This window comes from Cajanus cajan, chromosome 10 (assembly GCF_000230855.2).
Source record: "Cajanus cajan strain Asha chromosome 10, NIPB_CcT2T_4, whole genome shotgun sequence".
Lineage (NCBI taxonomy): Eukaryota > Viridiplantae > Streptophyta > Magnoliopsida > Fabales > Fabaceae > Cajanus > Cajanus cajan.
The window spans coordinates 42,871,912-42,886,646 of record NC_138526.1 but is presented as its reverse complement, the minus strand read 5'-3'; the positions used below and the strand labels follow the sequence as shown (position 1 = coordinate 42,886,646).

The 14,735-nt window shown below is 28.5% G+C and overlaps 1 protein-coding gene across 1 annotated transcript; it reads left to right on the top strand.

The window, feature by feature from the left end:
* Window positions 1-9,718: 9,718 nt before the first annotated feature.
* ERF53 (Integrase-type DNA-binding superfamily protein) lies at window positions 9,719-11,941 on the top strand. The gene has a single exon (XM_020373807.3). The coding sequence runs from the start codon at window positions 10,117-10,119 to the stop codon at window positions 11,347-11,349; it is 1,233 nt and encodes a 410-aa protein (XP_020229396.2). The 5' UTR covers window positions 9,719-10,116; the 3' UTR covers window positions 11,350-11,941.
* The last annotated feature ends 2,794 nt before the right edge of the window (window positions 11,942-14,735 follow it).

The window sequence follows — 14,735 nt, the reverse complement described above, 5'->3', positions numbered from 1 at the left end:
AATTATTAAGTCTAATAATTAATTTAAATATTATTATAAATGTTGTGGTTCCAATATTATAAGTTTTAAACATATAAAAATTCTTGAACATTATTTTAATACCTATATAACCTCTCCATGTGTTTAACTTCAAAAATTATTCCATCCTTGCACATCAATGTTTTTAATTTTGAGTTGTCTAACTTCGACACCAAGTTAAAACGAGGATAAAAAACCTCATAGAAGATGATTCCATTTAGATAGTTGGTACAATTATTTTAATTATCTTCTACAGAATTGTTTCACCCCATTTTTACTTGGAACAAATTAGACAATTCCTTTTATTTTTAAAGAAAATAATACGAATATTGTATGTTTCAAAAGATAAATATAGCATATTTAAAAATGTTAAAATAATTTTTAGTACTTTGAAAAGAATTATTTGTTAACATTATATATCTCTTTGTTGAATGAAATACTTTTTTATTGTTAATAACAATTTTAAATCTTTAAAAGTTATATATTTTTTTAACTTTATTATTAAATTGAATAATCCTAGCTAATAAGTTAATTATAAGAAAATTACATATTAATTAATTTATTAATATTTACAAAGAGAACTTTATTATTCATGGTGGTCTTAATTGTATAGAGTTTGATTTCTCTTATAGAAGATATTTGTGATTTTTAAAAAATTTTATGATAATCGATCACTTTCTTATTTTGTCACTTTTTCTTTATTTTTTTCTTTTCTCTCTATCTCTTTTCTTATATCACCCCATTTCGGCGCAAAATAATCATTAGTTATGAATTAATCTATCAAAGTGTAAATACAAAATACTACATCCAACCCTAATTATAAGTAATATAGGACAAATCATTAAAATTAAGAAAATTAATTAATATAATTCCTTTTAATTAATTTTAGAATAAATTCAAGTTGTATTTCAAATATACCTTTTACTAATTATTATATTTAATAATAGTTATAAACAAATGTATAGAAAAAAATAAATTTAACAGTAAATGAATGATATAAAACAAACTTAACCTGGATAACTTTTAAAACTAATGACGTTACTTATAATTAAGATCAAAGAAATTTTAATTTATTAACTATAATTAGAATAAAAAATAGTATTTTTTTTATATATAGATCACATGTATTTTTTTGAAAAAAAAATAATTATTTTGAATTAAATAGGAACTATCTGTAGGTAGAAAAGGCTTCTCTTTAAATATTTAAAATAGTTATATACCTAGAATTCAAAATCAAAATTACCTATTATGCTGAAGTAACTTGTGTGTCGATTGATTCCTTTGGTTAGCGATAACTATTAGTAAATATTCAGTGTTGATTAAAAATTAAAAAATGACAATATTTTATTAAATATTTTTTTATTCTAACGGGTTTTAATGAAAAAAATGTAAAATATTGTTATATTTCCATCAATCATAAATTATTGTACAGTGAATTTGATGACTTTAAAAAGGGTATAAATACTCGATATACATCGAGATATCATTCCCTTAAAAGAAAAAAGAAAAAAAAGTATATCACAACAAACAAAAGTGTATAACCCATCACAAATTTCATATACTAAAAAATAAATATATATTTATCTCTGAGAACGCCAAACTAAACAGAAGTTAAGGAATTTTTTGGACTGCTGAAGATATTAATCAAAAACCAAACATAAAATCCTTGTGATTAATAAGTGGAGCACCATTAGAGGGCGTCTAATTATGAGTGGCAATATATATACCTCGAGAGTGGAAAGCAATTGATATTGGAACAATTTACCTAAATGGTGGCAGCAATGATTATCATGACAATGCTTTGATATTACCGCACGTATGCTTCATCCAGTGGCATATATACATATATAACTATAATATAATCATGTAATATTTTACACTAAAGTGATTATTCTTGGAAAATAACTATGCATTCCATGCCAATGGCAAGTGAACAACTTATAATTTGCTATAGCCAAGTTCTTGGTCACTCCCTTGCTTTAACTGATTAAGAACCTCCACCCATGTTGGAGTCAAAATGGGATAATCTTTTCTTTGTCAATGTCTTAATTCTAAGTTTACTACAATGGTGCTCCAGAATGGCCCAGTTTCTATGATTTTTGTCTCAGAGTGCCTGCCATTCAATTTTAATATTGCATAGTACAACAATAACTGAGCAGAAAGAAATTATAAAGACGCCGAAATGTGAAGTAGATGGATAATTTTAAATATTGGTGATAAATTAATGTGGAATTGTACTTTGGTTACATAATATAATTGATTGAACATATATACATTATTCTTCAGGGACACGGAAAGTCTTGTTTTTATATTTTGAATATGCGCCATGTTTGGAGCACTTCCAATCTAAAAACGAGTTGACTTAGCTTTTGAGCATTATTTTGTATTCTATGGCCACTAGTGGCGATGACTTTCCCCTATAGATTGAAATGCTTTGAACAAGTAGGATGTGACCTCCAATATATGAACCAAAGTCCACTCTGCTGTAACTGTTTGTCCAGCTATATATATAACCTTATAAGGAAACTCATATTGCATATTATGCTTTCCTCCCAACTTCTCTACATATTTATATTTAACCCTAAAAGATTGCTAATACACAGAAGCCTAGCTAAAATGGATGCAAAAAACAATTAATATATATATACATGAGTGTATTTAGAGTAGTGTTACTTTATTCTTAAGAAAATTGAATGATTACGTGTTTAACTCAATCTTATTAAATTAATTTATAATTTGAAGATTGTTTTTTACTCATATTTTGTATTTTGGTATTATTACTAGTGAGATCTTCAATACATGTTCCTTATATTAAAAATTGAATATATATCTTGAACATAAAATTTAAAGGAACATATACTTCAATAACATGTAACTTGATAAATCCAACAACATTTATAAGGGTAAACTTTGATATCATTTTAAAAAATAGATTTTGAATCTAATTTGACTTTACCAAATTAGTTTGTAAAATGATAATTATTTCTTATTTATATTTTGACTATACCACATGTAGAGATAGATATCTCCAATCATTTTTCTCATTTTCTCTTACCATTTTTGCAGATGCTAAATTTTTTTAAATGAATTTAATAATTTTTCATACCTATTTTTAAAACAATTCATTGAATCAAACTGGAAGAAACATTAAGTCCCAATTCTTGATAATATTATAAATTAAAATTTTTGATAATATTATAAATATTAAATAAAGCATACATGGGCACTTCTGGTGTGAATACTAGTGTTTAATTACGTGATAGTATATTTATGTGATGGTAATATAACGTACATTTTCCATGAGTGAGTGATAGACATGTGAATGTAATGTAAGTGCCTACATTTTATTCGGCAGCACATTCATGGTACATACAGATAGATACGTGTCATAAATTAGTGCTGAGAGAGGAGAGAAGTTGGTGAATTGGGTGGTCAAAGAAAGAGACCCCTTAAAATGTCCTTCCTTCAGTGCTATTAATTAAAGACATGGAAAACGCATCTCCCATGTTTCCACATAGATATTTACTTCAACCCACAATCTAGGAATTGGAGCCACGTGTTAGTATACCAAATCACTACAAAAAAGTATTAATGATATAATTTATTTTATCTATTATTATAATTTATATCTATATTTTTTAATAATATATTAATATATATTATATTTATTATATAAGTAAAAATAATTTTTAATGATTATGTTATTATAGGATGTGTATTACTCTACCATAATTTTTTTTTTAGTGAATTATTATGTTTTGTTATATGGCTCCTACCTATCACCCATGATGTTGATATTTTCTGGAACATTTGTTTTATATATAATATTGGTTTGGAACCTCTGTTGTTGTTATGAAAACTGAGTTTTTCCCTTAACTTTCACTAAATCTGAAAAAATTAGCAGTTATGTGATTCAACTTAATTTATGTATATTACATAGTAAATAAGAAATGTAAGAGCTCTCTCTCTCTTTAATTTGTGTTTTAAATTGATCGTGAGTTGCGGGTTAATCACGCTAGCAAAATCAATATCAAGGTCATTCTTTTGAATTTGACGGTAACAGTTGTGTTAGCGGTACATTATGTTAACACATTTATATTAATACAATTTTTATTAATAGTTAAATTTTGTTTTAGTATTAGTCAAAATTATTAAAATCTACATGATTATGAAATAAATTCATGTATAAAAGTTTACGATTTTTAATTCAAATTTCAACCAATAGGAATGTTTAAAAGAAAATAGGTTTAAATATTTTATAATCCTGTAAAATATATAAATTTTGTTTTTGATTTTTGATTTTTTAGTTTTCATCCTTTAAAATATGAAATTATTATCTTTAGTCCATAATATTACACTACACACATTAGATGTATATGTGTTTAGTCAAAAATTAAGGACATGATCATCTTTAGTCACATCTACTAGTGTATATACTATATAGTACCATATTAATATGTGATACTTCAATTTTTTTTTCTAAATTTTTAAAATGAATGTTATTTAATTTATCCATCTTAAATGATTGTTAGAAAAAAAATAATGATTTTAGATTTTAAAATAATAAAAAATATACTTCATAAAGACTAAAACTGAAATTCACTCATTTTACAATAATCAAAATAATAATTTTAAACTTTAAAGGAACGAAAAATAAAAATAAAAGTTATAATGATAAAAATTAATTAATAGATACTCATTTTGTAGAAACTCAAAGTATATATATATATATATATATATATATATATATATATATATATATATATATATATCATATGTTAAATGTTAACATAATCTTGTTGAGACTGCTCGAAAATCAGGGAAATCGAAAGATGTACTTATGAAGTTAATCGAAAGATGGAGGAGGATGAATACCCGTCTGGAATTAGGAGTTTTATGTATTCGTGTTAGAAATATAGTCGAAAACTTCGAAGCATATATAAAACTTCTCGAAAAATTGAGATTAACCCCTGCCAATAATAGTTGATTTGAGATCGAAGACAATTATTTCGAGTTGAGTAAAGTTGTGTGAGTACTTATGATCATACAAAGACAGTTAGCGTCCAAGTCGAGAAGTTAGTATACGCGAAGAGCGATTATGAGAAGTTACACTTTAGAAGCCACATAATGAGCATAGTGGGTAGCGGTTATCTCATAGTGGCCTACGTGCACGAGCGTTTGAGTGAGTTAACCGTCATTGATTCACTCTATAAAATCAAGAATTGTCACAGGGTCGGAAAATTTCATACTAAGACTATACTCTGAAACACTCTCTGCCTGCGCTATGGCTTTCGTGCATGGAATTGTTTTTGGGTATGATTCCTTCTCGGCCATTTTCATTTTCTTTTTATAGGAGTAGAATTAGCGTAGTTTCTTGTTTTTAATCTTGTAATGTTCGATCATCATCAATGTTGTATTGTTCTAAACCTTGTAAAAGTGAACCATGATTTGTATTGCTAATATCATTATTGTTCATTCTGTTCATCTAAGTGTTTACGTGCATGGAAATAATTACTTATTAATCATTGACGAATGCTTAGAGACTAACAATTATTGATCATTCCTTTTCATTGTAAACCGAGAAACATATGCCTAAATTGAAACACTTGCTGTGCTAGTCTAAATAAAAAGAACTCATAAACAAATTCCACCATAAACAAATTCCACCGTAAACAAATCTTAAATATAAAAATTGCATGTTTACCCCTTTCTTCATGAATGTCCATGAGAGAAAAAAACATATAAATTTTTTATATAATAAGAAGATTGGATGAAAGTTCGCTGTATGATTGATCCATTCACAAATTTCAGAGCTATGTTTGATTAAAATAATAGACAAAATCGTCGAAAGTTAAAAATTAATTAAAATGTAAGATATAATTTTTAATTGAAATTCATAAATCAGAAATGCTTAACACAATTAATTCTTTAACTTTGTTGGTAAATGTAAAATACACGAGATGATCAGTCCAATGAGTAGATTTAGTAATATAAACAAAGTCTTATATTTTAACCTTTTTGTCATTAGTGCACACCAAAAAAATGTAAAATACATAAATAGATATGTTATATATATATGGTGATTATAGTTTTAAGTTCTTCAATTTTCATGTTTTTTTTTTGTTGAAAAAATCAAAAATTAATTAAAAAAAATAGTGAAAATGGTGTATTAATTAAAATATAGTATAATATTAAAAAGAAGCATTTATTAAAAATGATGTAATAATAACGGAAATGATATTTTTTTTGTTATTATAAAAAAATAAACTCGTCAACTAATTTTTATAATGAATTGTATTGATGCGATATATTTACTAATTTTGTCAACGGTTAATATTTATCAAAAAATCTAACTAGATATTTTTAGTAAAATTTCTTCTTTTAATTATATTTTTTTAATCCACATGATTAAAACAAGTTCAATTCTTATTAATTGATTGATTATTAACAATTTTTTACTAGTGTATTTAAAAAAAACAATTGAGAGAATTTTTTTTTTACTATAAAGATATTTCATGTTCAGTCAAATTTTTGGATAATTTTTAATTATTATTAAATTTAGTAAATAGTTCATAGTAATAATATAATTAATAAAAAAATAAACATTATAGGAAACACCTTATTATAATCAAATAATCTTATAAACTAATTAAAAAATGATAAATTAATTAAAATAAGTTATCAAATACAGTTCATCTGATGCCTGCTGCTACCAAAAGGGTTTTGGCTTTGACCGGAAATGATATTAAAATATGAAGATAAAAAATGTAAACAGCGGAGAAATAGTATTATAGTAAGAGAACAAAATGATGAAGGTATATCATGGACCACCGACACGTGCCGATTTCCACCGACCTATATGAAAAAAACAATGTTATGGTGTTGACTTTGTAACGACAAGCATATCCGAGAGTGGTTTCAATGTTTGAATTGAATCCTTGGCACCGAAAGTGAAAGTGAGGGCAGCAATACGTGGATCCTATGCCTCACACTAACTTCCACTGCTTCACTCACCTTTTCTTTTCTTTACCCACTAAATTTATTCATCAATTCACCAATTCAAATTACCAGTTAAGTTTTTAGGTTTTTTTCAATCTTACCACAGCTATTCTATCCTAGCTAGTTTCTTGGGTTTAAAATTTATTATTTGTATGATTATAATTGTTTAAGAGTTTTTCACACCAATAGTTAACATGAAATTCGTTACTAAATAAATAGTCTACATATAGTATATAATTGCATGATGTTTAATCACTGTGAATTTCATCGAGTTATTTTAGAGTTTGGTTTAGTGATCTTAATTTCTTGCTAATCTCTAATTCTTAATTTGGGGGTTTAGCTAGGTAATTAAGATGTGTAATTCGTTACAGTTAGGTGTTATATGCGATTTATAACATATTTAGAAAAAGCAACTTGATTAAAATTTTATTCAAAAGTTCTTATGAGTTATATTGTGTGGAATTAGTATTCCCGATAAAATATTGAAATATGATTTATTTACTTTTTTGCTTATAATTGAATATTGCTTCTTTTATTTTCCTTCTCTAATGTGTGCTCTTCTCGAATCTATATTTTATGTGTTCTTCCCGAATTCATGGATAATATTGATCTCATAGACTCATAATATACAGTAGAAGAAGAAAAAACGATAGTGAAATTCAGAGAAGGAGCTGATCGAGCATGAGCTCTCATTATGAAGAGATTTTCAATGGCAGTGATGGTAAGGGGTTTTACTTATAAGGACTTCAACAATGAAAGAGTAAAATCAAATGTGTAGATAAAATACTATTTTTTATTATTATTCAAAATAAATTACTATTGTAATAATTGGTAAGTGTAGATAAAAAAAGTTAATTATTAAAAAGACTTTAAATTTGTAAAATATCAAACATACTTCAAGAAAATGCTTCTATGACCTAATTAAACTTTAAGAAGAATCTATACATTTTCAAACACTAGCTTTTTCATTTTTAATTATACTTTTCTATGTTATCTAAACTTTAAAGAGTTTGTTTGTTTTTATTAGAAAAAATATCTATGTTGATGATCAGATACTTATATTTATATTAGGAATCCTAAGATCTAATAACTAATATCTATATTAAAGACAGTGAACATACATAAAATAATAAGTATTCCTTTTTTAACATAAAATATTTCATATTTTAAGGCAAAATTTAAATTCTAAATAATTTAATTAAGAAATAATTATTATCATTTATCTTAAGCAGTGTTAGTTAAGTTTCAATGAATATAATAAAAGTTTATGGTAGATAATTTTGGTGAAAAAGCTCAACACAAAACTGGCCATTGTCTACATGTGTTAGAAATAAGTCAAGCACATTCCGACCTAATAAAAAGTAACCAAGACCTTTATCCGACCCAATTCTTCCATCTTTGTTTACTTGTCTCTCCAGCTTAAGACTCTTCCAAAACCATAAAGATACATATACATGAATGTGTTCTATTTCTAACACCCCACATTCCCATGATGCAAAGAATATCCTAATCAGTGTGCAAGGGACCTTCTTTGGAGCAACACTCCTCATGCAACGTGCAAACCATGTCTTTAACCACAATGTTCATAAATATGTATATTTTGGAATTGATTTGAATTAATGCAACTGTGGTGTGGTACGTAGTTTTGTTTGTATATATATAAACTCTTAACCAATCACTAGGTATCCTTTTTATCTTCTTTAATTAATCTTCTTGATAACGATAGAAAGATTTAAAAACTGATAATGTTCTATTATGTATTATTGACTATCTTTAAAATATTGTTGTATTTTCTAGTATAGCTACAAGTGATTTGAAAAAGAAGAAGAAAAAAACTAATGACAAGCACTTGTGCTAAAGGTCCTATCAATTAGTTTAATAGAATTTGGTAAGAGTAGGTAAATATATGCACAAAACTTATTGTTTGTGTTAATGATTAATTTTATCTCCATAATGTATATAATAAAGACTTGCATTGAAAGATTATATAGTTTATATTGACTATGGAAATAAAATTTTGATTTAATCGAAAACAGTATAAACAATATATATAAGAAATAATATATGTTTTGTCCTTAATCTATTATTGTATATTTGATATTGGGAAGAAGCCAAGGTTTAAATTGTGTAGGTACTGCTACTAAAGTCATCTCTACTTGTATCTTCCTCCTAATTTTAAAATACTTGGACATATACAATTATTTAAAAACTTAAATATCTTCTATGCAAAATATCTTTTGTTTATCCTTTTTGCTCTGAGTGCATGAATCACTCACCTTTGGCACAGCACAATGACTGTAAAAGTTTTTTCATCAAGTCGTGAATCTTGTCTCACATTAATTTTTAATCTTTCTTGCAAAACACTAGTTATTATATAAAAATATAGAATTTGTCTATAGAAAATATCTGAGCAATATCTGAGCATAGTTAACTGTTTGCCTTAGAAGTCCTGTTGTTGCAACATGTGGAAAGCTAAAAGCTAAACATAGACACATTAATATCAAAGTGCGTGACTGTAACGTGACCAAAGGTGGTTGAGCATGAAATTAAAGGAAGGAGATTGGTGTTGAAGTAAAGACACAACCGCGTGGGTCCCACTCTAGCCAACCAATAAGGGAACTGTTCAAGTCCTTGCTTCTTTCTTCCATTCATAAAAATTAAAAATAAAAAAGGATATAAATTTAAACCCCTTTCTGGCTCTCATATAAACCTCTCTCACACCTCTTTCCTCACTCACAACACACACAATCTCCCCTGCTTTCACCACCTGAGTTTCTTCTCTCTTTCTCATCTCACAAATTGACACAAAAAAAACATCGAAAACCCATTGAGCTCTGATCTTGCTCGCTCTCTGATTTTTGTTTTTTCTGTAATTAATTGATGATGGGTAGCTCCAAGGGAAAGAACGTTGGCATCCGATTCTATTTTTGATTTGATCGGTGTAGAACAGAACACACCCAGATTCCAAAATTCAGTCTTGAATCTAAGTTTTAAGCTTGGATCACTCTGATTCGAATATTTCTTCTTTAACTCGCACCCATCTAGAAGAGCTTTGGTTTTGATCGAGCGGGCAGAGTGTTGTGTATTTATAAGACACTCATGGCTGGAGCTAACAGTGGGAAATTCGATGTGGGAGATGAAACTCACAAAGCTTCCCAACAGGGTTGTGGTAGTAGTGAAAGCCGAGATTGGGAGATTGAGAAGGGAAAGGGCGTGGATTCGAGCTCTCAGAGGCGTCAATGGAAGCCAGTTTTTGATGACGCTTCCATCTCACACAATAGACCTCTGAAGAAAATCCGCAGCCCCGATCGCCATAACACAAACCAATCCTATTCTTCTTCTCTTCCTTTTCAACCTTCTCCACTCTCAGCTCTTCCTTCATCCTCTTCAAGAATAGTTTTCCCCTTCGCCTTCGACCCTTCCCAAATGCAATTCCCACACCAATCACCTCTCCCAAACCAACAACAACAACAACAAATGATATCATTCGGCTCCCAGCAACAACATAACCTTCCCTATCCACCAATCATAGCCCGAGATTCTTCGCTTCTACATCAACATCTTCATCATCATCATCAACATCATCATCAACATCAGCATCATCAACAACAGCTTCTTCAGTATTGGAGTGATGCTTTGAATCTAAGTCCACGAGGAATGTTGGCAAGGGTGGGGCCAGATGGAAGGCCATTGTTTAGGCCTCCAACGCAGCCCATAAACACGACTAAGCTCTATAGAGGAGTGAGGCAACGCCATTGGGGAAAATGGGTGGCTGAAATTCGTCTTCCTCGAAACAGAACACGTCTCTGGCTAGGCACATTCGACACTGCCGAGGACGCCGCCATGGCCTACGACCGTGAAGCCTTCAAGCTAAGAGGAGAAAATGCCAGGCTCAATTTCCCTGAACTCTTCCTCAACAAGGACAAAAAACAAGAACAAGAAGAACAAGAATCTTCTTCCCTGACCACCGGTAAAGAACAGCATGAACCTCTGTCTGACCGTGACGTCCAATTACCCTCGAGTAATGAGAACGACTCGGGAATTGGGTCGAGTGACATCACGGCCAGCGATGAGGTTCATGCTGAAGTTACCGGTGGTTCTGAGGGAATATCTCAGGAACTGGTTTGGGGAGAAATGTCTGCATGGTTCAATGCTATTCCGGGTCCTGGTAGTCCCATGTGGGATGATTTGGATACCACCAATAATCTTCTCTATCACTCACACATTCCTATTGCAAATCCCAATCAACAACAATCCAATGATGCCTCTAATGATGCTCAGAGACAAGAACATAACATGGGACCAGGTTACTTATGGAAGGATCAGGATTGAGATTGTTGTTCCGACCTCAAGTCCACTACATTGTTAGGCTCTTTGCCTAGATTCTTACCTAATGTGTGACTTTTTCAAGGAACACTTACCTTACTTTTTCCTTTTCCAGGTTACAGTTTCATGATTATGGTTATCATTATCATGATCCACTCCTTCATTACATGTTACGACCCTTTGATGGTTACTTACTTGATACACCCAACTTTCTTTACTACTCATGGTTCTGGTTGCAGATATTTTCACCAAACAACCTCTGAACCTTGGCTATATTCATTTCCTTAGAAACTTTGTGCTCTCATACTCCCTTAATCCTTCACAGCTATTACTCTTACACCTTACTTTTCTTCTCTTCCTTCAGTTAACTATTTTCTTGTTTTCACTTACTGTAGCTTGGCATGACCAGGGGAGAAGGAAACGGTTTTGTGATTTCCTTCTCTGTTGTTCCATCCGTTACACATGAGCTATGTTTTTCAGCTCCAAGGATGGATTTATTATTTATATTATATGATATGATATGATATTTCATTTGTAATTTGCACGTTATGTATCTATTTTTGTTGTTTTATTAAATATCCAGCACTTTGTAGTATCATTGCAGCATATGTATCACTTTGGTTATATATACGGTCCACCTTTTGCCTTCCCAAGACTTTGTTTTGTCCAATTAGCAACTGTGGTTTGGATATGGTTAACTTTAGGCCAACAAAAAATGAATAATTAAGAAGGAAATTAGTATGAAAGTATTAAATATCTATACTTGCCTTGCGATGTAAGTTGGAGACATAGGTCCCTAGTCTAATAATCAAAGCAGATAATGTTGACTAACAACAAATTTTACCAAGATTACCACCGTCTGTGGGAAACACTAGGAATTTTTAGTTCCCATACTTTGACCACGCAATGATTTTTTTACATAATTTTATTTAATATCATTTTGGTAAGTGTGAGCCTGAGGTAAAACTTATAAGCACCATGCATAAAACTGAAAACATTAATTTTTTAGTTTCAATTATATACATTTGCGATCTTTTAAATCAATTGTCTCATTATTTTTAAACTTACTAAAATTTATTATCCCTACATCATTTTAATTAAAACTCTTAAGTTCTCATTTTCCATTCAAAATAATCGCCAACTTTTTCATCTTCAAACCTCATTTCACATACAATAATTTTTAAAAAAATATTTTTTAACTTTTGAAATTATTTCAAATTCCAAATCCAGTATACACTCCCCAAATATTTAAATATATAAAAAGATGATTAGGGGATTTTAGGTAGAAACCAAATTTGCATAATATTCAAAATGCAAAAACTTAATTCTTGTTATAAAAAGAAAAAGGACGTGGTACATCAAAATTATTTTTAGTATAAATTAAAAGGTCAACTAAAAGTATAATTAAACTAAAATGAAGTGTCAAGAGGAAGATGACTGACATGACTCTAGTCTCTTGGTTATAATATATACAAATATTTGAAGTTTCATTCTTTTCTTTTTCTCTCTCTTTCCCCAGCTCATACTCATCCCTGATCAATCAGAACAATTAAGAATTTTCTTTTAAAAAAAATTAAATATTTTTTTTGGCCAATATAATAATACAAATGATTAAGTTTAACTATAAGTCTGAAAATATCAAACTCTCTCATCATTGAGCATGCGCGCATATACAACTAATCTTATGTATTTTCTTTTGGTTTATTGTACTTGTTGATGGGCATATTATTCAACAAGAATTAGATATTATAAATGCAATATTTTAAAAGAAATCATTCTGTGTACAAAAGTATTAACAAATCAAAGGAAAAATTAAGAAAATTACCGTGAATAGACATGAACGTTAGGTGAGGATCTTACCATTTAAATATTTCAATTAAGAACCATAACGGATTCTTTTTCCAAAAAAAAAAACATATAATGTATGGATTTGATCAATTTCCTGCATTTGGCTTGAAAAATGCCAACTAAAATGATAAGTGATTTATGTGTTTTAAATATTAATAATTTTAACTCAAAACAATCCTATATCTGTTTAAGAATTTTTAGAATTTAAGAAACTCTAAACTATATCATTTTATCTACGTATATACCAATTATATATAACAAATAGTTTTTTCTCACATTACATTATTAAATAAACCTAAAATTTGAAGAAAAAAATAATTTTAAAATTATATGTACATAGGCATGCATATATAAGAAAATATTTCATATTTAGTATTCAATAGTGTCTCAAATAAATTTGCCTATATAACCAATCGTATTTATATTGTAGAAAATAGGAAAGATGAAATCATAAATTAATTAGAAAATAAAGCCAAAAGTATTTAAACTACACTAGAAGTAGCTAGGTGTGATAAAACAAACTCTTTTATTAAGATTAGTAATAATGAGTTATTTTTATTTGAGTAATCTTTTCCTAACTATATTTTTAGAATAGTTTTTAATTATAATATTTTTTCCTTTTTATCACATTATTTAATGTTTTACATTTTTTTGCTTCTCTTGATATCTTTCTCCTATGTGTATATATGAATTTAAAATAATAATAATAATAATAATAAATAAAAAAAAACTATGAAAGGAGAATTGCTCATTTGCTCTTTTATTTTCTGGATTATGAATCCCACCAAATATGGATCGAAAATTGTGTCTGGCATATCTATCTTCGTGACAAACGAGAAACAAATAAGGACAAAAGTAAACGCAGACTTTCCACGTTAATTATTGCAACTAATATTTTAATTTCAAAGGATAATTAAGTATGATGAGCAAAAGTGGGCCCAATCACCGGCCCATGAGATCATCACATTTCTTACTTGCGACGGCACGATAACGATGATCTTTAACATGATTATTAATGATATTAATCCAAAATCATGTGGTTAATTAAACAGCATGATAACGCTTAATATACATATACAAGCCAATACTAAACGATAAACAAAATATCTACGAGCAGGATGCTAGTGACGTACCCATACATACACAAACTTCACTATGTCATCTTCATCCTAATCTAAACCAAACCTAATCTTTTGATGCTTTCTTCATTATAAATAAATAAATCAATAAACGTTTCAAGCAAACAGGATTTCTTTTTTCTTCACAAGCACGATATATTTTTGGTATATATATATATATATATATATATATATATATATATATATATATATATATATATATATATATATGTGTGTGTGTGTACATGATGACACTAGCTTTTGATTTGATCCTTGTATAAAACTAAAATTTTAATTTTAGTCATATTAATAATCGTTTTCAATTTGATCTATATTGTCGATTGCTGTTGCCACGTCATTTGTTGGAGTTATATGAAAATAAAGTGTAGGAATGAAATTGAAAATAAATGCTACATATAAAGGGTA

Coding starts and splice junctions, on each gene's coding strand:
- ERF53 (XM_020373807.3), top strand. CDS start 10,117: ATGGCTGGAGCTAACAGTGGGAAATTCGATGTGGGAGATGAAACTCAC.